The 24744-nt window shown below is 34.3% G+C and overlaps 3 protein-coding genes across 6 annotated transcripts; 1 reads left to right on the plus strand and 2 right to left on the minus strand.

Moving 5' to 3' along the window:
- Positions 1–290: 290 nt before the first annotated feature.
- Positions 291–5988, minus strand: LOC124176876 (general odorant-binding protein 71). Its single transcript, XM_046558689.1, has 6 exons — positions 5848–5988; positions 4586–4851; positions 2432–2645; positions 2206–2241; positions 1044–1238; positions 291–652 (listed from the first exon to the last, which is right to left on the minus strand). Exons 1-6 carry the CDS (start codon positions 5905–5907, stop codon positions 623–625), a joined length of 801 nt encoding a protein of 266 aa, XP_046414645.1. The 5' UTR covers positions 5908–5988; the 3' UTR covers positions 291–622.
- A 525-nt stretch (positions 5989–6513) lies between these two features.
- Positions 6514–15355, plus strand: LOC124176872. 2 transcript variants are annotated; one of them, XM_046558682.1, is made up of 4 exons: positions 6514–6646; positions 10544–11503; positions 12217–12374; positions 14236–15355. In XM_046558682.1, the coding sequence occupies exons 2-4, from the start codon at positions 10685–10687 to the stop codon at positions 14423–14425; spliced, it is 1167 nt and encodes a 388-aa protein (XP_046414638.1). In that variant the 5' UTR covers positions 6514–6646; positions 10544–10684; the 3' UTR covers positions 14426–15355. The 2 variants fall into 2 exon arrangements, with proteins under 2 accessions (XP_046414638.1, XP_046414637.1); XM_046558681.1 differs by lacking the exon at positions 6514–6646 and adding an exon at positions 7319–7571.
- Positions 15356–15867: 512 nt separating this feature from the next.
- Positions 15868–24144, minus strand: LOC124176873 (1-acyl-sn-glycerol-3-phosphate acyltransferase gamma-like). Of its 3 annotated transcripts, none has more exons than XM_046558683.1 (7): positions 23935–24144; positions 20584–20823; positions 19045–19217; positions 18707–18868; positions 18262–18600; positions 17077–17296; positions 15868–16992 (listed from the first exon to the last, which is right to left on the minus strand). In XM_046558683.1, the coding sequence occupies exons 2-7, from the start codon at positions 20762–20764 to the stop codon at positions 16904–16906; spliced, it is 1164 nt and encodes a 387-aa protein (XP_046414639.1). In that variant the 5' UTR covers positions 20765–20823; positions 23935–24144; the 3' UTR covers positions 15868–16903. The 3 variants fall into 3 exon arrangements, with proteins under 3 accessions (XP_046414639.1, XP_046414640.1, XP_046414641.1); XM_046558684.1 differs by lacking the exon at positions 23935–24144 and adding an exon at positions 21037–21310; XM_046558685.1 differs by lacking the exon at positions 20584–20823.
- Positions 24145–24744: the final 600 nt, after the last annotated feature.

The following is a 24744-nucleotide window of genomic DNA, read 5'->3' on the forward strand; positions in this document are numbered from 1 at the left end:
AAAATTGAATTACCTCCAAATTTTGTCATTCAAAATTTTGTTGTATTGAGTGAAAATTTTTTTTTTAATCTTCCCTATATTATTTCAATGAAACAACTTCAAATTCTGAGTATCGCCTATTGAATTGGTTTTATGGAGGCTGGTGAGTCAAAATTCAATAGTGTACCTTTTCATTCATTTCATTTCTTAAATGCCATCTCTATAGACTATGAAAATTTCCTGATTATCCCCATTATTTCCGATTTGTCGCCATCCTGCTGTAAGTGAAATGCAGAATTAAAAAATGACACAATTTTATGATTTTTCTCTCCAGTGATCTTTATTCAAGGGATATTCATCATACTTTCTATAAGTATCTAAATGTATTTGATTATTAAGCCTTGCATGTAGCGTGAGGCCGTATATATATATATATATGGTCTGTATAATGCAATGTGCTTATGGTTGCTCTTTTTTTACATCAATTTTCTTATAAATGTCTGATACAAAGTTATATCATTGCGTATAATATTCAACTGAATAAACCAATGATTACACTTTGTGTCGGTCCATCAGAAAAACATGATTGTGCTCGTACAATACAAAACATGGTGCAGATTAACTTACAGAAGTATAGAAACAATTATTGCATGTTGTCCCAATCTTCGCATTTCTGTAAAAATTTAAAGTCTATTAGCAATCGAGAAATCCGAATAGCTTAGTTGACTTAGGTCATGTAGTGTTCCAACCTTTACCAACCGAGTAACTCCACTGGAACGAGGTTATATTATTAGTTCTTGTGACAATTTCATATGGAAGACACTAACAACGAGTTCTAGATGGGCAAAAAAAAATTGTGCCTCATGCGTCGCATTAAGGTCATGTAATACTCCTACCCTTACCGACCGGGCAAACTCACCCTTTTTCGTCCTATATTAAGTAAACAAACGAACGAAAAGAGTTCAAATCGAAATTGTCACAAGAACTAATAACAACCTCTTTACAGTCGTATCAAAATGCATTTATAATTTACAATTTTAACGCTATCGCTGAAATTAACCTACCTCTTTCCCCTTACTAGCCAAACAATTTATAAGGCTTTGCGAAAACTTGCACTGCTCGTTAAATTTTTCTTCCTGAATCATGTCAAAACAATCCAGAACAGCTTCTTCGATAAAATCCTGCAGCTCCGGGTCGCGGATATCCTGCGTCATAATTTTCGTGACGGCAGATTTTTCGGGAAATCCTTTTCGATCAATCTACAGGTTCAGAAATTGCATGAGAACATTTTTTCAAGTGGCCTTTTTCAATGAGATCAAGATATGGACCATATACTAAGATGGATCTTAGATACCAAGTAATCTGATCACTGCCTGTCTAAATTTTGGATTTCTCCATTTTCTTACAATTACGTGTTATAGGTACATACGTCCTTTTTTCAACTTGGATTTTACTTTGCTATAAGAATGGATGAACAAGTTGGCAACGTGAATTTGATTCCTTTTTCCATGGCTTATCATTACCTAGTATAAAATATTAATTTTCCACATGCACAATCTCTTTGATTGTTTGGGAAAATTTTGCGTAATTTATTCTAGAACTAAAACCCAAAATTTTGCGAGATGAATGGCAGGGCTCACACCTGGATCATTATTTATTTGACATATTGTACCCCGGATCACATATCTCCACTGATTTGAAGGATCAAAAGTCATCAAAGTTCTTTTTTTGTGTCACCGAATTGAGTTTTGAGGTATGAAAAAAAAATCGAAATATTAAGAACTTTATAATTACGAATTTTAACTTTGCTTATTTTTCTCGCAAAGTAATAATTATAGCAAAAAAAATTGTAGGGAACATGAAACGTATAGTTTATCAAGATATATACTTTTTGCTTGAAATTTTTTTTTTCCTTTGAAGCAATATTTATCAAAATGACGTATAAAAAGTGTAGAAATGATCGAAAAATTACCACTTTTCAAGTTTACACGATGAAAGTTACCGGGTAATTTCCCAGCTATATTCGTAACCAACACCTTAAAATACGTTGGTATACGGAAATCCAAAAAATTGAAAGTATACGCTTTCAACGACTGCCTCTCCAAAAAAAAAGACTCGATGAATACAAAATTTTGAGGACCCACAACAAGGTTAGTCGTTATTTAATGACCCATATATTGTGAAACCGAAATTGATTGGTAACTAATGTTGATTCCAACTACTTACCAAGTTTAACTCGTCAAAGAAACACTGAATGACACACTGAAAACAGAAATGCGCACCGTTTTTTTCTCGAAATTATTATGCAGAGCGTACTAATTATTCCAAAAAAGAAAAATATTGTCCTAATAAAAGTTCTGAATTATTGTGACTTTCTGGCAGAAGTCGAACTCGATGATTTACATCACCGGCTCCTAAGAAATCGGAATAAGAGATGAAAAATATACCGTACAGCCTGATTATTCTCATTCGGCCGCATGTTCTTGCGTCCAAAGTGTGCCATGCTGTTGGAGTTTCCACTTGGCAATGTTGTGTTTCGTAAGAATTTATCGTTCAACATCACACCCGGAGCGCCATAACTATTATTACCCATTTTGTTGTAGGGATAAGGACGGGTTGAGCCCGAGTTTTGATCATGCATACTTGAACCACTCCTCTGATTTTCGCTGGAATGAAAAAGAGACGATAAAATTGCACCTCCACGATCAAAAAATAGATCATGCTGATAGCGGCTGTCGGCAAAATGCTTTTATACTCTTAGCATTTTCTTATCTTGCCGTTAACTTTTATACATATAATATAGCCTGTAATGAGATCGCAGAAAAATTCCAAAATATTATTTATAACACAGGTCAACAAAAAATAAAAATAATTCTTTTTTTTGAGTTTATATTTAAATAAGTAAATTTTGGTTCTGTACGTCGAATAATAACCGAAATCTTCATACATTGCTTGTAAAGTTTGCTTCTCTGTTTTTTACGTTGATAAATAATCACCGGTTAACACGAACTTTAAGTCTGGATTCTAGATGTCAAATTTTGATTTCTTCTACATAAATAATTAAAGAAAACATAGCATTATTAGATAAAGTTTGCTTTTGTAGAAACCAGAATGATATTTCGGATTTTAAGAAAGATTACCTGTTTCCTCGAAACAGTTATTGTAAATATCAATTGAACAAACTTCAATTTCGCATTCAAATTCATTGAATGTGTAATAAATAATGCAGCGATGTCCCATTATAAATTGTCAAAAACATGCACAATGAAAAAAGAATTCGTTAATCATTGAAACATTAATGAGTAATGATATGGATAATGCATTAGGGTCATTCCATGTCAAATCGACCAATGGTTGTACTCGACCCCTTTTGTTTCGGATGAAATTTGGTCAGAAGTTTTCATTCATCACATAAAGAAGTTCTGCCCAAGGAAAAAAAAATTTTTAAAAATTTTTTCAAAAGTTATTCAGCTTTTAAAATTCCACTATTTTTCCTGTCTTTTGAACTTATGCTTCAAAGGTCTCGAAAACCATTATAATTACTCCAATGATCTGAGCTAGATTTTCAAGGGGATACTCGAAGCTATCAGAAAAAAAATTTTTTTGAAAGAATTCACGCAGTTTGTTGTTTATATATCCTTATATATCCTTATATATCCTTAAATAAACAACAAACTGCGTGAATTCTAGAAGTACTTCCACCATAGAGATAAATAGAGACCTCTGGAAAGTTTCGCAGTAAATGTCTAGTAGAAAAATTTTAGTAGGAAACATGTAGATGGCAGAGTGTGTCACTTTTTAACTGATACAAATGTACATTTAATTACCAAATGAATTTAAACGACATATTAATTATTTTTTCATATAATCTATTGCTTTAAAATAAATTGTTGTGCCTTAAAATTGAAAATTACAAGTGAATTCATCATTGTTTTATTCGGTCAGTGCCAAAGAAAAAAAAATTTCTTTTTCTCAAAATTCAAAAATTTATATCTTTTGAAAGAAAAAAAACTCCATCTCAAAAATTTCAGGATCTTTTGAGATCAGTTAGAGGTACTCTAGAAAAAAATTGGAGCGAAGAATTTAATGGCGGTCATCGATTTTTACAATGTTGTAAATTTCAAAATTCTGCAAAAAACGATTTTTTGAAAAAAAATTTCAAAATAATTTTTTTTCGGTAACTTCGAGTATCCCCTTGAAAATCTACCTCAGATCATTGGATTAATTATAATAGTTTTCGAGATCTTTGAAGCATAAGTTTAAAAAACAGGAAAAATAGTGGAATTTTAAAAATTGCATAACTTTAAAAAAAAAAATTTTTTTTATTTTTTTCCTTTGGCAGAACTTCTTTGTATGATGAATGAAAACTTCTGACCAAATTTCATCCGAAACAAAAGGGGTCGAGTACAACCATTGGTCGATTTGACATGGAATGACCCATTAATAAAACAATGCATTATTCACAACCCTGGTCTCAAGTCAAACTAACGATGAAATTTGTAGCTGAGATGTGATATGAGACCATACTCGATTACGATATATTAGAATTTTCAGTATGGTTGTTACTTTACTTCACAAAATTAGGATTGCCAGAAAAAATGATTACCTATTGTTGGGTTTTGAACTCTTCATCGGGTTAGTGTTCGAAGTCACGGAGTGGATATTTGTCATAATTTTTTTATCAAATCCCTTCTCGTTGGAATCCGATGCCGAATCTTCGTAATCGTCTTCCGAGTCTGACTCACTCTCCGATGAATCTGAACTATCATCGCCGGCATGTCGATTGCCCTGAAGTACACGACCCTTGCATCGTTGCATAACTTTTTGGAATTGATCGTTTGCCCGGTGTTCACCGGTTCGGCATTTCAAAGCCTGTAAATGACAGACATTATTACATACATGGCTGGCTCTTATTATTAGTTAAAATAGGTCATCGAGGCCATGCACGCCATAATATCGGCAGAATTTTCAACTGATCCGATTGCGATATAATAGTTTACGTATAAAACCGTGCCACTAAATTCGTCACGTTATGCCGAGCTGATTGCTTGGCTTTCCAACCGACTTTCTAAATGAAAAAAAAGCTCATACGTATACCTATACCTCTTTATATGTATAGCATACAAATACATATTATGCACTTCGAAGAGTTGCTGCGAACATTGTTCGTTTTTTGACATCAAAATCACCGATTTTTGATTATAACAATTATGGCCAACTTATATCACTTGCAGGACTTATTTTGTCCAATTGCGATCGCTTCTTTGTCTGGAAGTGCATCATTATTTTTAAATTGTTTATTTCGAATAAATTTAGGATTTTGAGGCAGCATTTTTCGTGAAATAGTTATTTTACTGAACGAAATGATTTTTGTAGTTTGACGAAGTTGTCATCTTATGAGTATCGAATGTGAAAATACAAAATTATAAACCTCGACATTTAAGTAATGGTATCCTGCATACGTCACAAAGAATATAAAGATCCATTATTTGAATACTTGATTTTATGTCAGAATTATCAATAATGCAATGATGATGAAATATGAACAAATGCTGATCAATATACGGAATTCATTTGTCATCAGTAAAAAATAATATAACTCATCAGATAACATTACTTCTGGTAAAATGAAGTAAATTATCGTGAAACGCACTCGTCCGTGGTATGTATTTGCCAGTTAATTGAATATCCGTCAAAAAGCCTTACATACTTAATCAGTTGTTTTGATATTTCACATAACACGATAAATAATATTAATTATAAATTACAAGTCACCCTACATCACAAGTCTACAAAAAAGTTGAAATTAAAACGCTCATTTTCTCAACTCTTTCTAGTTATTTTGATACTATATCATATACTACGAACCGTCCCTTCGTGAAAGCACATAACAAGCACAAAAAACACTAGGAGTTGGGTGAAACGCATTCTTGACAAACTTGGTCTGCTCGGCTTAGGTTGGACGATGAGTGTGACTAATAATGTACTGGCTTACGCTTTCATATATATTTTTATGAATAGCGATGCGAGAAAAATTTACCCGGTGCTATTATGGTGAAACGTGCACATTATACCCACAGTTGTGCATAAAGTGACAGTTTAAGTGCCCTTGATCATTGTTCGAATGGACACGTCCGGACGGACGGAGACATGGTCCATTTACCGCGCCGAGTGTACTTTTTCTCGTTTTTTTTAGGTCAAGAGCCATAGAAATCATCAAAACTTCATAGACGATCCGGTGTATGAATGGCAGGCATTGAATTCACCTGATTGTCAGGTGCATTATGATGCAATCGTGAGAACAAATGGACATTCGCGCTGTGTGAAGCCTCTTCCATTGTCTCAAGCTTTACTATTACGCACAGTGATATGCTGTATAGTCGTGTAGAAACAATAACACCGATGTCACTTTATAGCTTCAATTGTCAAACGTTACGGGGACGAGAGTGTCGAAACAGACGAATATACACTTTTTTCAGGACTTAATTAGGAACAAATAAATGAAAGTGAAAAAAAATTCCATTTGCACAGTGTTTATTAATGGTTTGAATAGTATGAACCAAATTTTTTTTGAGAGGGTACCAATCCTACACGTTTCAATCCTACAAGTGAACAGTTGTACAAATTCCTTCCTACAAGCGGCGGTTCTACAAGTTCGTTTCTCCAGGTTCGTTTCGAAGAAGGAGGGTCAATTCTACAGAAATCAGTTCTACGGGGCAAATATTCTTCGGAATATGTTCTGGAGACTCGTTTCTACGGAAATATTTTTCATGCCGAATGGTTGTGAACCAGATTTCTATCGGTAAACGTGAAGATACTGAAGCGAAATTGTGGACTCAATCTGCAAGTCCTATGACCAAATATCAAGATATGGGTCTAAACTGCAGATCGAAACTCTTGGGTTTATGCAATCATCTGACATAATTTTGAATCCCGTGGAAAAAATGTATCAAAATTACCAATCTTGCTGTATAGCTGTACAATATGCTGTATTAGGTAAATTGCAATTAAAAACAACAGTTTTTTAACATCGTGGATTAGCAGAAAATGCTTTGTTCGTGAGAAATATGAATTTCGACCATTTGTTTACATGTGCTATTTTTGCAATAAATCAATAAATAAATAAATTTTGTATTTCTTTAGACATAGAAATATTTTACACACTATGTGGAATCAAAAAACTCGGCATTTGTTAGCAAAAAAGTAGTTTAATAAATAACAAACTCCAAAAATCATTAAAGGGTTAAACAGATCGTTCAGTCGACCGTGGCGACAATTTTATGTTATGCATTCACGCATGCTTCTAGTGTTCTTTCCAGTTATAAACTGAGCGTAATATGGAGCAGTGCGAACCGATCGGTAAATCGTTAATTTGCTCTATATTACAGTGGAGTACTTATACTTACGATGAGTAGACGTAGAAGTGAAAATCTAATATCAGATTGTTATACTCTGGGAGTGATTGTAAAGTAGGGGATCCGGTCGGAAGAGAGAGTTTGTTCAGAGAGACAGCGAGTCTCAACGTCTCACAATCGTGATTAGTCAATTTCTCAGTGCGACAACTTACGGTCATGATTTCGGCGAAAAGTCTTGTGAGTAACTAACTGACTTAATTATACCTTATTAATAATTCGTGAAAAACAACGTATAACACCAAAAATGGGAAAACCAGATTTTCTAGTCCAGCAAACAAAGTGTTCTCGTGTACGGAGTGTAGAAAAATAACAGATTTCACTCAAAACTGCAGAAAAAGAGAAACACGTCAAGGTTTTGGTAATAAATACCCGTGTCAACTAAATTTTTTATTACAAATGTAATAGTTTTTACTCAGCACACAGCGATTTCCACTGCTTCTATATGTAGTAAATTCTACATTTACGGAGTATATTCTACCAAAAAAAACCGACGTGTCCCTCTTTTCCTGCAGTTTTGAGAAATACCCACTCTTTTATTCTCTCTGTGTGAGAATTTTGGAAGTACGTACAGCAAAATCGAGACCAAAATAGATATCGTAATCCAGCAAGTATCATAAAAAATGTGTCTTGGAGTCCCTGTGTTAACAATATTTTTAACTCGTTCTACAAATCTTTCGCGATTCGAAAACATGATCGCCTAAGCGGAATGCAGATGTAATGAGAGTGCGACTATTGGCTCAAGTTTATCAACACAGCTTCACGTTATACACGGAGAAATTACCGAGAATATTGTGCTGTGTAAAAATGTGCCTTTATCCTATAAGACGTTATCATTTCTGGGTGTTAATTCTATAACATTGTTACTCATCTACCCGCAAGTTTAAATCTCATGTATAAGAATTTCGAAGCAACGTTTGTTGTAAGATAAAAGGTATATTGTGTATACGATCGGCTTTTGTCATCCAATTAGAAACTTTGTTAAAGGTATTCAATCAGTCGCGCACGAGTTGCTTTGACTCTAGTTTTACTAGGATACAAATTCCAATGTATAGTCAACTGGTGCGAGTTAACAATAAGATACAGGCATGGACATAATATCGTGCTGTTTCTCGGTATGAATTGAAGAAAAAGTTTTACCCGAACGTACCGAACATGGACAAAGGAGCAGCAAAAAATTACATACTCAACTTTCTACGAATTTCGATACATAAATTTCTTTACCACAAACTGGATTGAAATGGCCATTACTTAACTCTTCGAGTCATATACCATTGTGCTGAGTCAACTTTTATAACAAGATAGTATTCTAAGGTTTTTGGAGTCACTGATTACGAATCAGAAATGAAGATTTCGAAATTCAAGATGGCGCATACAATATGGTGAACGAAATTTTTTAATTTCATCGAATACGGTCAAAAAACTCTATGTACGGGTTTTCGGGGCTGCTGATTGAATTTGCCATATTGAATTTGAAAAATATGATTTTAGATTCGTAATCAGCGACCCCAAAAACCCTGGATAGAGTTTTTTCACCGGATTCGATCAAATTTGAAATTTTTGTTCAACGTATTGGATCCACCATTTTCAATTATTAAAATCCAATTTCTAATTCGTAATCAGTGACTTCGAAATTTATAAATTATGTAACACATGGAAATGGTAAGGGGTTAAGTTTCTCAAAAATGAATTATTCCTTCAATTTTCACGATTTTTATCAATCAATTTGTTTCTAACAATAATAATTTACATTGTATCTTGATAATTACTCTCGAGTATTGAAAATCTCTCAGTATACTGTCAGAAATAATAGAAACCCGCACAGAAATATGTTGAAGAGTTTTCAAAATATACAAAAAATGGATGTAAAATAGATGGTAAGAATACTTAACAATATGACTCAAAGGGTTAACAAGTGCTCTAATCGTTTTTCTGACAACTTCCATACATATCACATCGTTATCATGCTGCAAGTTGATTTACAAATTCAACTGGGTGTGAACGCTGTTGGGTGTACCGAATTTTTTTTCGATATCTTTGTTTCAAAATATTTCGGTATCAAGATCAGCTTTCAATACCGACGCCGAAATCTTGATATCATCATACCGAAAGTCGAAACTACCGATGACAAAATACGGAAATATCGAAATACCAAAATATTACAATCACAACTCTCGATTGCCGCGACCGTAATATCGAATTGCAGCAATGAAAAAACCGAATATTCCATGCTTTTGCGGCACTTCCTCTACATTGCCTGCTACGAATAATATTCGGATAATATGTATTTTCACAGTAATACTACCATCTTCTTAAATCATAGTAGTTGGTATATTTGAGTATTTGACTACAGTTGACCGGACTTGAAGGGGTTAGTGACAGGTAATTTCAGTTTTTCGGTATTTCACCTTTATTATAATATTTCATCGGCATTCGGGTATCTTATTGATAATTTGGTGTTTTATCGATGTTTTAGTATTTTATCGGCAAAACGATATGTCGATAATCACCGACACGAAGGCAGATAAAACAAACATTTTCGAAACTTTTTTAGACGGCCCTACGGCTGAATTTTTTTTAATATTGGCGAATTACCTAGAACATCACATTTGCCGTCGTGGGGCAGAATTATTCACCGATCTGTGAAAGTTGATGTCACACAATCTGGTTTTACTCTTCAGTGAAACTTTGTCGAGAGCAGCATTTCTGCCCTATTGTAATATATCTCGTCTGTCCGACGCGTTTTGACTCTGATATTACAAGAAACATTCCATGCCATGCGTATAGAATCCAGGAGAATTGCTTAATGCCATAGTCAAACTTTGAATTATAATTTAAGTTGAACACTCTTTAATATTAATTTTTTTCACGCGCTCAGCGATTTTCTCGAAACCCGTTCTTCGAGAGCGTATACTAGTCAAGGAATAAAAAATTTTCAGTTTCCCAACGGCGAAACAAACGGTTTATTGTTCTAATTTCAAGGCAGAAAATATTTGAAAAATTGGTTACCGTGTTCAGATTTTATTCAAGTTTTAAAGTGGTTCGTTTTTTTTTTTGGTCACCCTGTAATGTAGTTTTACCTGAGCCTTAACGGTCATTAATAAATTGCACAAATTCTGTTTTGACATCAAATTTTGACGTGTTTGTTTAAGCTCAACTTTGGGGTGTTCATCATTCTCGTTATCAGGCCGCGAGTTCGTGCAGTACTGGTCAATTATGAAAAGCCATTCCCTCATCGTTTTCCAGTACGCGAAGTATCTCGAGTCGCATTCACGCAGTATTCGGATGTGCCCATGCTGAGCTTGGAAGAAATACAAGAAGGTTTCCCGTTTCTGAAAATACAATCTGATAACGTTGCTGATCGTGCAAATACGAGACGCTCCTTCAATACTAGACCACAGTATGTATTTTATTATGTGCCGACGGAATTCCCCTCAAATTCTGGCGGTATCTCGGATTTCCACCATAGCCATGGCAATCCCAAGCCAGTCCCGGTATCAGATAAACGTTACTCTTTGAGAAATGAAATCAATCGTAGCTTACAAGGTAAAACGGTTCATTCGAAGGAGTTGACAAGAAAAACTGAGCCAGTTATTTCCAGATTTGACAAAAAACTCATAATCCCTAAAGCTGAGGGTTCAATGGGATTCGCAGGTTTATTCAAGGAGAATCTACAGCCACATGAACGATACAGAAAACGGTATAATGATGAAAGAGACAAAGAATTCGAGTCTACTACCAAGACGATTAACAGTGATAATCAGTTTGTATATGTACCGAACAAAAAATTTAATGATAGAGACTTCTCGGATAAAACACACATTTTGCAAATCTCAGAGACTAGAGCCATACCTAATCGATCGTACCCTAGAGTCCCATCTCGTTACGTACAGCCACCAATGGTGGAGTACGAGAACAAGAAGTTTTGGGTAAAGAACAAGCGGAAATCCAAACGACCAACGGTCGACTCGGCCACAAACGAAGAGAGGTTGAAAAATCACAGAAACGCGAGTCAGAAAAAATCAAAAGAAACAAGTCCAGTAAATAAAACCCACTTGAAAAATCACCGTCCAGTATATGACAGAGAGCATGATCCGGAGGAACTCACCGAGGTAACGCATTAAAATGAGACGCACATACCTTACACTTTATAAGATTTAATCAACTTTGTAATACTGCGAGTTACTCGTGGATATACGATTGGAAATTCTCATTCGGTAATATATGAAAAAAAAAAAAAGAAAAACATTATTATTAAGAAGAATCAGATCAATTTATACATCTCTGTAGGATTTTCGAAAATTCATGATCATAGAACTCTGATATTTTACTCGCTGTTTCGCCTTTTACATCTACTATAGTTTGCAGTTCAAGATTGAACCTTCCAAAAATTAGAACTTGCTGAAAATTGTGATAGTACATCAATCAACTCTTATTATTTTTACTACACAGCACGTAAATCGAATCATAAGTCATGCAAAATTGTAGCAACGTTGCACCCGTAAGAATTTTTGTCAATCTATTCGAAAATATTGATTTCTAAAGATTTCCACAAGTATTTTATAATATCAATATACTTATTCTACAACGTCAATTTTCATCGGATTTGGTAGATGACTAAAAAACTGCATACTATGCACAACTGTAATCGTTTCTGTATCCCTATAAATTGAAAACCGACACTGCTGAAAAAGACACCTCGTACAAGATTTTGGAAGGTACAATCTGGGCTAGACACGCCATATACGTATTTGAGAAATGAGAAACCAAAACCAGAAAGAATTCGTACATTTTTGATATCTTAATATGCATATCACCACGTAAGAGCTCAACAAACGGGAAAGCGGAAAGATTGCACAGACGTCCAAAAGAAGATCCCAAAGACACTTTGACACTCTCACAAGATGGAGACCGAGTAGAATTTCAAATACATGGCCACGAAGGACCAGAGACGTACATCTTTGGTTACGATACTGGCGACGGGTAAGCGTCGAGGCGGTTTTTTGTTGTTATCTAACACTAATAAAACTTAATATCATACTTTAAAATGCCAGTATAGTGGCGTATAGAGATCTCGGAAATTAACAATCACGCAAAGCACATGAAAACTTTATAATACAAAAGCAGGGTCTATTATACTCGTACCGTTACGTGGTCACTCAATTTGGTTTCGAAAATTCCCTAACTTTATCCTGTCTCCCTGACTAAAATAATCCTTTTCCCTGAGTTTTTGCCTCGATATATCGCATTTCGCAATTACAAGTTTTCATTACTTTCGTAAACGCTGGAATTGAATAGTTCATTAATTGGAAGCAGATTGTTGTAAATACATGACAAGAAAAGCGGATGCATATAAGGTTGGATGAATGGGCCTAGTGTCTGAATCAAAAGTTAGGAAAAGAAGAATTCATAATTTTAGAAAAGATTTTATTACTAGAACGTTCGATATCATTTTATTCTGGTGTTTCTTAATCGAATTTTAATGTCCTTGGACCCATTTAACTCGCCGAACAGATCTCTACGAATTGTCTGAGAAATCTGAGAAATCTTACATTACAGTCTAGTTATAACGTCTAAATGGAATTGTTGACGAACATCTGCTTGTGCAGTACTCACACGAATGTATTGTTTCCTATCCACTCTAGAGATCTTTACAGTGAAAAAAATACGCCCAAGACCATCAGAATTGGATCAAAAACATCACAGGTTTTTTAAACGGTCTTGCATCTCTTCTCGATTTTTGGGTTAGAAGATAGGGCCCCCGTTCATTCTCAGCATACATATTAACATTGTTCGAGAGTATGCAGCAAGGGCAAAAAGAATTTAAAAACCTTTCCACCTAGCATATGCTAGCGAGAATAATCATGAGTAGCTAGAGCAAGTAATTAAAAATAATTGAAAAATAGAAAGGTTGCATTAAGGGGGAAGGCAACTGTGACGGCCAGAAAAATAACCGATTTTTAAGAATTTTTTTCACAGGGATAACTAATTAATAAAGGGATCAGATTATCGGTATTTTATTAAGTGTATATTTAATTTGTTTTATATAAATTTTTATTCAAACACATTGAAATTAACAGAGATATGGGCCTTGACTTAACGATTAATAAAAAAAACTTCATCGTGGCATTGATATCTCGGTAAAGGGTTATCTGAAAATAAAAAACAAAATTTTATCAATATCTATACAAATCTAGCTATCGTTGTACGAGGCTGTTTTCTTTCCATTATGATTTACACAATAGCGACGGATTAAAATTTTTTTCTTCCAAAGCCCTCTTTTTTATTCAAGCAGTTTTCATTTTGTAAATAATCTAAAAACAAAAAAACGGCCACGCACTACGATAGCTACATTTCTATACATATTGATAAAAAAAAATTTTTTTTCACATAACCCTTTACCGCAATATCATCAATGCCACGACGAAGGGGAAATTTTTTGATTAGTCGTTAAGTTAAAGCCTAGTTAAAGTTTATTAATAAAAATTTATATAAAATAAGTTTATTATACACTTAATAAAATACCGACAATCCGATCTCTTCTATGAGTTATCCCTATGAAGAAAATTTAAAAATATCGGTTATTTTTTCAGCCGTCGTAGTGGCCTTCCCCCTCATACAGTACATTTCCTGGAATTCCAAAGAAAAACTATTATACTACTATTACTATAATTTCCTGACATTTCCCGTAGTTTGAAGTTCTCCAAACGAGTAGCCCTATGAAAGTGTGGATGAATGAGAATAAAAATAATGAAAATTTATATCATTCAATTAAAAAATTATGCATTATAGACACCGGTGCAAAGAAATATGTTGATGGTGCCAACAGTATTGATTATTTTAGGAAGAACAGGCATTTTCGTCTGGAAGAACGCCTTCGAGACGGATCGGTGAAAGGACATTATGGATACTATGATGCAAATGGGAAGTTGAAAATGGTCGAATACAAAGTCAGGCCCATAGGAGGCTACGTAGAAAAACACCACAAATCCAACGATCATGAGTCTGACCAGACCTCAAACACGAAAATGTAACTGTTACATGCAAGTAACACTTGGTGATTTGTTGTATACGAAATTCTAGCTATAGCTTTTGATATGCCTAATAAAAAAATAAATACATAAATGTCCTTAGACGAGAAGACTTCTTCAATTCTTTTCTATTTGACGGTATACAATAATATATTGTGTTACGAGTACGGGAAATGCGCGATTACCAATGAGTCTGAAGTTTGCAACGTAAGCCACAGTGAGGCCGGTACTATATTCATAGAGTCGGATATCGCTCATCCGCACGTCTGACAAAGCTATTTTTTTCTAATATATGTAAAGGAAAGATTGATTTGAGAAGAAACGCAGATATCATTGACAGCTCGTAAAATTGCGGTTACGTAACTTACGCTCGATGAAACAGTGCGTACAGTTGAGTTATTTGAAAGTGCGTCTCAGCTAAAGAAAACCCTAGTGTATAAAATCCTATGCTTTAGTTGTGCGCATGCGCCAACGTTATTTTATCGCACTGTTCGGAAATGGGACACTTTACTCCCGCACCACAGGCTGCAAAAGTCAAGCTTTCCAAACACGTGTTGAAGAAACAATTTCTACTACACGGGCACGAAAAACGCGGGTTTTCAAGTGTATGTGGCGGGCTGAAACTCTTGCATGGCAGTTTCTTGACCGGGAAAATAAAATTCTTGACACAGAAAAAAAAACTCTTGCAAAAGGAAAACAACTAGGAACGTGCTGCCTCTAGCGGATAATCTTGGTGTTTCAATACGACGTTCATGATGTTGCAAAGCGGCTGCACCAGGCTCACTCGCTCGTTTCACAAGACGCGAAAACACATATTTCGAACCACTGAAATAATAATACTGTGACGACTTGCATGGCTAGGTTAGGTATACGGGTTGTTTTCCGGAGAGAGAGGTAGCTCGGAGGTGAAGTGATGTCTCTCTTGCACCAGTACAGTCATTCAAAAAGCTTGTGCACCAAAGATCAGTGCTCCTTTCGTACGTGTCCTCTTTCGTAAAACAGTGATGTTACATTTTTGCTTAGATTGTTCCGCGCATGAGCAGTAACCAGGAGAAAGAATCAACACTTCATCTTCGAGCTATCTCTCTCTCCAGAACCTCACCACCGCAGTAATCGTTCCAGTATTATTATAGTTTACTGTTTCGAACATGTGTTTTGTTAGAGGATTATTTTGTGCATGTTTCTCAACAAAGTGGTTAGTCATATCTTTGGGATACTCATGAAGATGTTATTGTAAATTGCCTAAATACTGATTTCTACACAATTTTTGTAAGCTGTATTAATCGGCGGTCAAAGTATGGATTTACACCGGAAAAATCGTCCTAGATTTCAATAATGCCTGCGTTTCAAACATTCATATATTAAGTATGTTCATAGAAAAAAATAATCATAACTTTTTTCGTTAAATCAAGATTATTTATCTGACATAAATATTTATAAAGGTGTGATTGAAAAGCTGTTTATTTAACCATAACAGTCAATGGTTTAAAAAAGAAATCTAAACACAAACACATCTACCTCTTAACCAGTATCTATAATATGAATATTGTTATATTAATATCAGTAGTCTATACCAAAAATTTATGCTTCTCTGATTACAATCTCTCGCCGTAAGTATTTTGTTCATTGCTAAACAAATGCCAGTCATATCCAACCAAAAATTGCATATTTTTAGGGGGTGCATAGAATGAGTAGAACAGATTGTTATAATCCTGTATCTTTCGGGTCCTCAGTCTCATATTTGTGTTATTCTAAAAATTTCTCTCCTCTTTTCGTCAATTTTGTTTTCATTGATATTACAAAGAATGTTATAATACGTCTCTCGTGGATTTCGATCGCCTGTACAATATTAGTAAATAAAAGGAAAAAAATATCTGTTCAGTCAAATCCCTTGCAATTAACTTAATCAGTTTCATTTTTGGAAATACCATGCCGGAGTTTTGTCAGCAGGACTGATATATTCGAGTGAGGAGATAGAAGCTAAAAATTCTGCATATTATGCTATACATACATATATGTATTGGATACATATTTATAATACGTGCTATAATAATCCAATTCCAACAGGTATCAAATTGTTATATCGCTGTTCACAAATTAATTGCTCGAAATTTCATTATTATTGTGGTATAGTATTGTTAAGAGTTCGAAGAGAAGCGGAGAAAGGCATAGGAAATAAGCGTCATCCTTTTATTTCTCTTTCAAGTTGGTTTGACCAGCTCGATTGCTTGTTTCAAGTGCTGTACCTGCTTTTGTTTTCAATAGTCTGTGATCTGAAGTTCGCCACTCACTGATCGCAGAAAGGAGGGTGGCGCCGCTCTTTGTTTCCCCGCATCTTTTTAAACTACTATCAATATAATTATCTATTCTCAACTGGCAAATATATCTTAATAACTTCTTATATTTTATTTATATATATTTTGTTTCTCTGTTTTGTTCTGGCTTGTTCGATCCAAAAACAAGAACTGTCTATTTGTGTGCTCACTGAGGCTTCTTACTTTCCGCGGATCCGTATGACGAACTTTTGCTTATCTCAGACATTCCAATTGTTTTATACATCAGCAGGAAAACTGCAAATCAATACATCAGATATTTAATTAATCTAGCGGAAAATTTAGAACTTTGTTGGTTGGTGTAAAAGGAGAATAACTTACACAATAGGATGATCCCTACTCCGATGAAAAAGTATACTGTAGACCCAGATAGTAGAAGGTTGACAAGATAGTACAACATGGGAACAAGTACAACAATAGCCCAGAAAGTGGTATTTATGAGAGAGTAATATCTCCTTTCCAGCTTGAAGGACCCTGTTGGCGGTACCCCGCTTGTGGCGAAGAAGTCCCCTGTTTGCATAAAACTCTCTGCCATTCGATCCTATTAAACAAAAAATTGATAAACAAACGCATTAGTCATCATACCTGTTAAAATATTCATAAAAATCTAACAAAATGACAAAGTTAAAGTTAGTAACATCACATAACGAACATTGGAAAAAAAAATCAGTAGTTTACTACTTTACAATCACTTCAAACATGTTAAGTTTTTCAAATACAACATATCTTTAGCTTTCTCATGGTTTACTGAATGTCAAACAATCCCAAAGTTTTAACATCACGATTTTTTCTAAAAATGTATTATTACGACAACGTTACAAATTTCAACCTAATATAATTCATATGCGACAATTCTGCCATGCTATAAATACAGCACGTGACTTTAATTAAATAACAAGTAAATAAGAATTCTTTTCATTGGTGGTCATTTTTTGGATGTGAATTGGCGTTATATTATTTGATAAATAAAAAACAAATAAAAATCACCTGGCACATAAAAACCAGTTGTAGAACTTCAAGCTAATCCCGTTTACTCCAAATATAATCATTTTGATGATAATGAAGTAAAACGCACATACACGCGACAGGAGGGAGTGGGAGCGGCAGGTGTGTTGACTATAGCTTGTTCAAAATAAATTTTCCTTTCTACAAGTAACTCTGAAATGGCTAGACAGATTTTATCCAAAACATACCGAATTCCATGTGTGGTGTACCTAAATTAGCAGTCCAAATCCCAATGCTATCAATTTATGCGTTTTCGAGTTATCGTCGGCCAATAAGTTTATCACACTCACACACAAAAAATTATCATAAATGGTTAGCAAGGTTTCGAAATATGAAATTAAAATGACAATCTGATATCTATTTTCCGGTGTAAGTACAATAATTTTCTTCTACTATAGAACGAGACGTTTATAAAAAAATAACCCATAATACAATTGAAATCACTTGAAAACTGGGTTCTGAATAGAGTAATGCAAATACTTATCGTGGCACGTGACTTACCTTTTTCTGATAGATCTGGTGTAGCCAAGCCGCAGCGGCTTCATCCCCTTCGGGAACTTCAGCGAGCGGAATCCTATTTATGTACATATGAGCTTCTACTTTCTCTCCTAGAAGAAGATTTGTCATAGTTGGCTTAACTACTTCTGTTGGCTTGAATGCCAACTGAATGTCATAGATAGCACCCACTTTCCCTCTTAAATGTGGAAGACTTGCTGTAAATCCTTTTGTGCGTGGGGTTAAATGGTGTTTTAATACTGGTAGCCCCTTTTCATGTGCAAATTTTTGGCTAGCTTCATGTTTCTCTGGGGTGAAACGTGTCCCTTCTGCATACAACAATAGCTGTAAATATTAAACAATCGTCAACGAAATTGCAAACTAATTGAAGAATTTTAGATTATATTCTGAGAGTTATTGACATTGTATGTTTCAAAATGGCTCGACTCACCCACATCGTATCCGGATAATCGGCTAATTCTCTAATTTGTTCACCTATAGTTTCTTTGTCCTTTTCCCAACTCCTTTCTAAGAATACACTTTCCGCAAATTTCCAAGCCCATCCCAGTGTAGGAATATACTGAATTGACTTTTTTGCATAGGCTTTACAGTTCTGCAATCGAATTTACATGCATATTCATTTTGTTACTAATTATTTTTCTACTAATTTAGCTATTTAGAAAATTAGAAAAATAAAAAATCTTCAAATTTACAAACTAAATATTTAACAAAGTTGTATTATTTTATGTGAGTACATCATTACTGTCAAGGTTCCAATTCTCAGCTTACCCCTAGCATTTGAATACGTTCACAGAACATCCAGCCCACTAACCAGTCGATTTCATAACTATGGTTCATTAGTAAGTATCCGTGTTCATTGCCGTAATATTTGTCAAACTCTTCCTTGTTTATATAACATATGACATCTGTACCCGACCACCATTCAGCCATGAATACTAATTCTGTAAGATTAAAAGTAACGACTCAATATTACGAGTACTCAAATAATTCCTGTGCTATTCTTTTCTGAAAGAACCACTACTTTCTTTGTGTGTATAATTATACATTCATTTATCCATTTGTATACAGCCAAATGTCTTACAGTGTCAATATACAAGGTGGTCCGTGTAAAAAAATGAAACTAAAACTATTCTTGGCAATTTTTTTTTTAAAGAAACAGGTCGAGAGTTAGAGCCGATTGAAATTCACTAATCAGAGCGCAGATGGGAGACCGCCAGCCGGGTGCGCCAGCCTAGGGCAAGGCTAGCGTACGCCACACCGGACTGAGAGAGTATCGTTTCTACAAGTCCGTATAGTTAAATGTATATAATAACTTATGGTCCAGCCAGCCTACAATTTAAAAAATTGTTTTGAAAAATTCGGTTGCTTAAACCTTTGTTATAGAATATACAGAAATAACTAACCGTGACTTCCGAAACTTAATATGATTGAAATTATACATCTGTTAATAATTGATTCTTTCGTAAGTGAAGGTAAAGCTGAAAATGAATGGATGGTTGGATGGAATTGTGATCAGTATTACAGCATTCTGTCATATATGATTATATATTTTGATTCTAACGATTCTCAAATTTAATTAACCCTTTGCAGCATACATTTGTCCTTGCAGTCAAATTTCTTGAAACCAGGTATATAAGGGTTCTCGAGTTCTCTGATTTAAAAAATGCGGAGAAATTTAGAAAATTAAAAATAGCAGATCTCATATGAATGAATAGTATCAATTTTTATATTTTCAGTCCACCATATTGAATCCATTATTTTGAATTTTCGAATTTTGACATCGGATTCGTTTTTAGCAACCTCATAAACCCAAGATTACAGAGTTCTACTTTTCTAGTGCCCGTAACTTTGCCACAATGACATTTATTATGTAAAAAGAGGTATTTTCAACACTTTGTTTATTTATAGCGCTCACTATATTAGCAGAATCATCATATTCCCTCTTAAAACATCAACCTTGACATCTTGGTAGTCAAGTTAAGCAAAAAAAATAAATAAAATATTACGGCGATATCTCAAAAATTGAATATAAATCTTAAATAACTGTTTTAAAAAAGGTGTCTCACATATGAGACGCTGTGCCACAAAGTGTTAAGAAGCAATTTGAGACTAAAAATATTAATAATTCAAAAAAAGTAAACGATCATTAATTTTGTAAAGATAGTGACTACCCTAATTTTGAAACAAGCTTTTTCAACATAATAATAAAATTTCAAACTTTGATAAAAAATCTTCAGTATAAATATATTTCTGGGACTGACGGGTTCTATGTAAATTGTCAAACATCTGTAGATAAAAAAAACTTACGAGAGTAAAACGAGTAGCACAGATAGTAATTCAGTTTTCGGTACAGGTATTTTGAGAATGGACGTAAACCAATGTACAATATACATTGGAATAGATTAATAATCAGTCCAGATGTAAAAAATGTGATAGCAAACATCAGGTGAACCACCGAGGATCGCTTCAATGACGCCAAGACCCCCATTTTCTATTATATACTTCTAATATGTGCGTTTTGTCGAAGACATACATTCAATTTTCAACCTGCAACATAAAAAAGATTAGAGTTCATTTTTCGGACTGAGAAAATACGGAATAATCTCACTGGCAACATTAACTATTACACAAACAATAATTATATTGGACCATTTAATGTGAAGCTGATAATTTTTTTTCCTATAGGCATTAATTTTGAAGCACATCTAAAATTCCAATAATAAATTAAAATATCAATGCAATATTTAGCAATCATTTTACCATTTCATATTTTTCAATCGCTTACAAAGTTTCTTCCAATCCACAGAAATTTAATTTCAAAATTCGGTATTAGTGGCACCTTGATTACCTTGATCGACCGGAAATTTATGTGTATTACTTGCAATTAATATCTAGACAGCTATTCAAGCTGAAGTTTTTGGTTCAAACATTTATTTTCAAGATGTAGGAAAAGTGCCATTTTTGCAAAGCAATAAATTGAAGCCACAATATTGAAATTTTCTTTTCACTAGACGTATACAAAGCGTGTATTAACAATGCCAAAATTATCACTATTTCAATCTATTTGTGTTTTAAACTTCTTGGCTTTTTTAAATTAGATAAGATTACTTAATCGTTTTACAAGGTAATATGTTATCAAGTGTGACCACTGTCTAATTTTCGAGAAGTGACGGACTTGAGCTCTACACTAACTCAGACATGATAACTATGACGGGTTGAAAAATTTTACTGTTAAATTTATCAAATAAGCGGAATTTTTCTTGTTCAACACATGTTCGAAATTCTGTGCACCTGACAACAGACTGATACACGTTACCACTGCATGCATCTAGCAAGATAGCATTCATTGTCATATCTTATCAATGCATTCAATTACAATTTATTTCATCTCACATCATGTTTATTATGAATAATTGTAACAACAATGTGAACTTTATCTCATTCCTCAGATGATAACCCTGATTTGTGATAATGAAATCGCAGTTGCAAATTTTTTCGCAATTTTACAATACATTTGTGAATCATTATAATGGAATTCAATTTTCTGTATCTTTATCTGAATTCTAGTCTCAACAATGACAAATAGTTCTTAATCGTATAACGCAAGTAAAATAATTACTGATGCTAAACCAGTGATGAGAGCTGGAAATAATACTGTTAAGGTGTATCCTAGTGATATGCTTAACCAGCAAAATATAATGATATAATAATTGCACGAAATTATAATATGCTGTGGATAAATAACATGAATGCTGAATTTATAAACTTCGGTGAATCCAGTAGGTTGCCTTTCAAGATGGAGTTCAAACATAACTTTTCAATTGTTTTCACTACACTTCTAAACTAGTCGTAGAATTGGATAGTAAAAAAAAAAAATTACTATCTGCAAGGATAAGTAAGAAACATAATTTTGTTTAAAGTTTTCAGGGAGTAAATAAAATTTCATAAAATAATGCTTACAACTTTAATAGATCCATTTACCAAGCCAGGAAATTATAGTACTTGAGGACATAGGTAATGAAAAAACTGCGAAATCATACAATATTGATAAACAATTTTACAAAGTTTGCTAGAACAGCCAATCGGTCAACTATGATGTTCTGATAAAGTGACGAGGCTATAAAATTAAGATCAATAATAAAAATTACCGAATATTAATAAGTTGTTCTTCTTAGCAAGTTTCATAGATTGAGTAAACAAAATGTCCCAAGGCTTATGGAGCATCCACTAATTTAGGAAAATTCACAAAGAAACGTTAATTTGTGATTCAAAACAAATCCATGTTATGGATATTCACAAGAGGCACTCACAACATCAAATGCTAACCTTCACACAATAAAAAAAAAATTCTACCCATAGGTACAATTCTTTACTGTGACCAATAAGGACATGGACAACATGGAATTTACAGATAAAGTATTGAAATTTTGTAGGGTGACGAGTTTCCGAACTTGCCACAACACAGCCTGTCTAATGAGATTGAGAAAGTTTGAAGCTAAAGTGTTTCAACACCGGCATCAACAATTATTGCATCAACATACCTATTTAAAGTTTGTATATCGAAATAGGTAAATAATTGCCCCTACCACACACAGTGACATAGTCTGAGCAGAAGGTTATTTTCAATTTTACGTGCATCAGAGATAAATAACAGAAGCTGATATCGCACTGAAGATCCAAACCTTGATTTTCTTTGATTTAAACTGTATTTCTCTTCGTAATTAGTGATGAAAGGCATATTGGTCTTATATTCTCTGAATAGTTTATTACACCGGTCAATGTTATAAAAAAGATTATGAACAAACTCATATATAAATTATTCACAAGTAGCTGGTAAAAATTGTCATTAATTTATATGCGTTAAGACAGGAAAGCTTCATGAAATTTTTGCAACGAGTGATTAATATAAGTCCTCTGATAATAGTTATCTGCATCAATGTCTTCTGTCACGATAAAATTGGATAAGGTGAATTTGCAATCACCTTTCGTATCAGAGATAAAGAAATGTGTGTTGAATGATTGAAATCATTGCCAAGGAAAGGCCACTGTGAGACTATTGTACAAGCCTTGCGTCAATTTTCAGGTATTATTACAAATTGGAAACAACTAATTGCATGAATCTCAAGTGTACTAGAAAGCAGTTGCTTTGGCATAAATACAGTTATGATAAAAGTGCCTACTTGTATATAAGCTTGTTTCTATTGAAGTATCGAGTCACATTGGTATTCCAGAATATGCGGAAAGTAACCAAGAACTTGAAAGTTGAGTTACAGAAATTGTTGAGAGAGTTTTCAGTGATTCAGCACAATTTGACGAATGAAATCAGCATTTGCCGTTTCATTTGCTGTAGAATTGATGCAAGAATAAAATTATATGTGCATACATACATATGTGTAGTGCTGATAATGAAACAAGTAGTTCTATTTTATAATGTCAAGCTGATTGAATGAAGGTTTCCAAGTATTACGCAGCGGCAAAGATACGGCTGATTCGTAATAAACAATTATTAGTTTTACAGCTTATCAAAGAACAGTCATCCCCTGAATTCGAAGAGTGGAGAATAGTGTTGCGAACGTAGATAAGGTGGCCAAGTCGTGAATAAAGCTGAATATTATAAGTCAGGGTAATAACATAAAATATAGTCATTAATTAACTCACCTATTGTTGCATAATTGATTTTTCTGTTGAGTATGTAGTATTACATTGTAATCATTGATGGCATATATTTCTAACGGAGAAACTACGGCCTTGATTGGAATCAAAACAGTTGAGCGAAACCCAGAACTACAGACTACGATGCACGGTTTTGTATACAGGTCTGGAAACCGCAGGCGGTGGGAGAGGTAAATTCTTCATTGTGAAACATCAAAATACTTGAATATAGCATACAATACCCCTGTCTACATGACGACTGGGTGGCTGTTGATAGAACTACCAATTTAGCTTCAAAATAGGAACTTGATCCCCCGCCGTCGAAAATTTGGGGTTGTTTCCAAACCTGCATTCGTACCCGCCCGTACTTCAAACCGTATAAATACTTAAGTGTGGTGTGGTATTTACACATATGGAAATTGAATTTGTAAGGTCAATTTTCCCCCTTAAGGTGGGATGTCATGGGCAGCAAAGAGCAGCAAGAGTTTAGTAACTTACTAGATGTTACAAAAACCCGTCTACTAGTTTGACGCAGCAGCAGAGCTGTTCATTAAGGGTGCTATTTCATGAGCAGTAAAAAGCAGCAGCAGCAGCAGTTTTCCCCTATCACTTCCGGCGCAAGTTTCTGCTGCTCGCAGTTCAGTAGGTTTGTTCGTACTGCTACACTTTCTACACTTTCGTGGGGAGTGTACACTTGCGCGTTCGCTTTAGTGAACGTGACGTCGGATGGCGCTGTTCGTTTTACAAATGTCACTAGACTTGCGTTACAGTTTGACCGTGTTCGTAAATTGACTGACAGTACTGAAAATTCCCTAG

This window comes from Neodiprion fabricii, chromosome 2 (genome assembly GCF_021155785.1).
Source record: "Neodiprion fabricii isolate iyNeoFabr1 chromosome 2, iyNeoFabr1.1, whole genome shotgun sequence".
In the NCBI taxonomy this organism is placed as follows: Eukaryota; Metazoa; Arthropoda; class Insecta; order Hymenoptera; family Diprionidae; genus Neodiprion; species Neodiprion fabricii.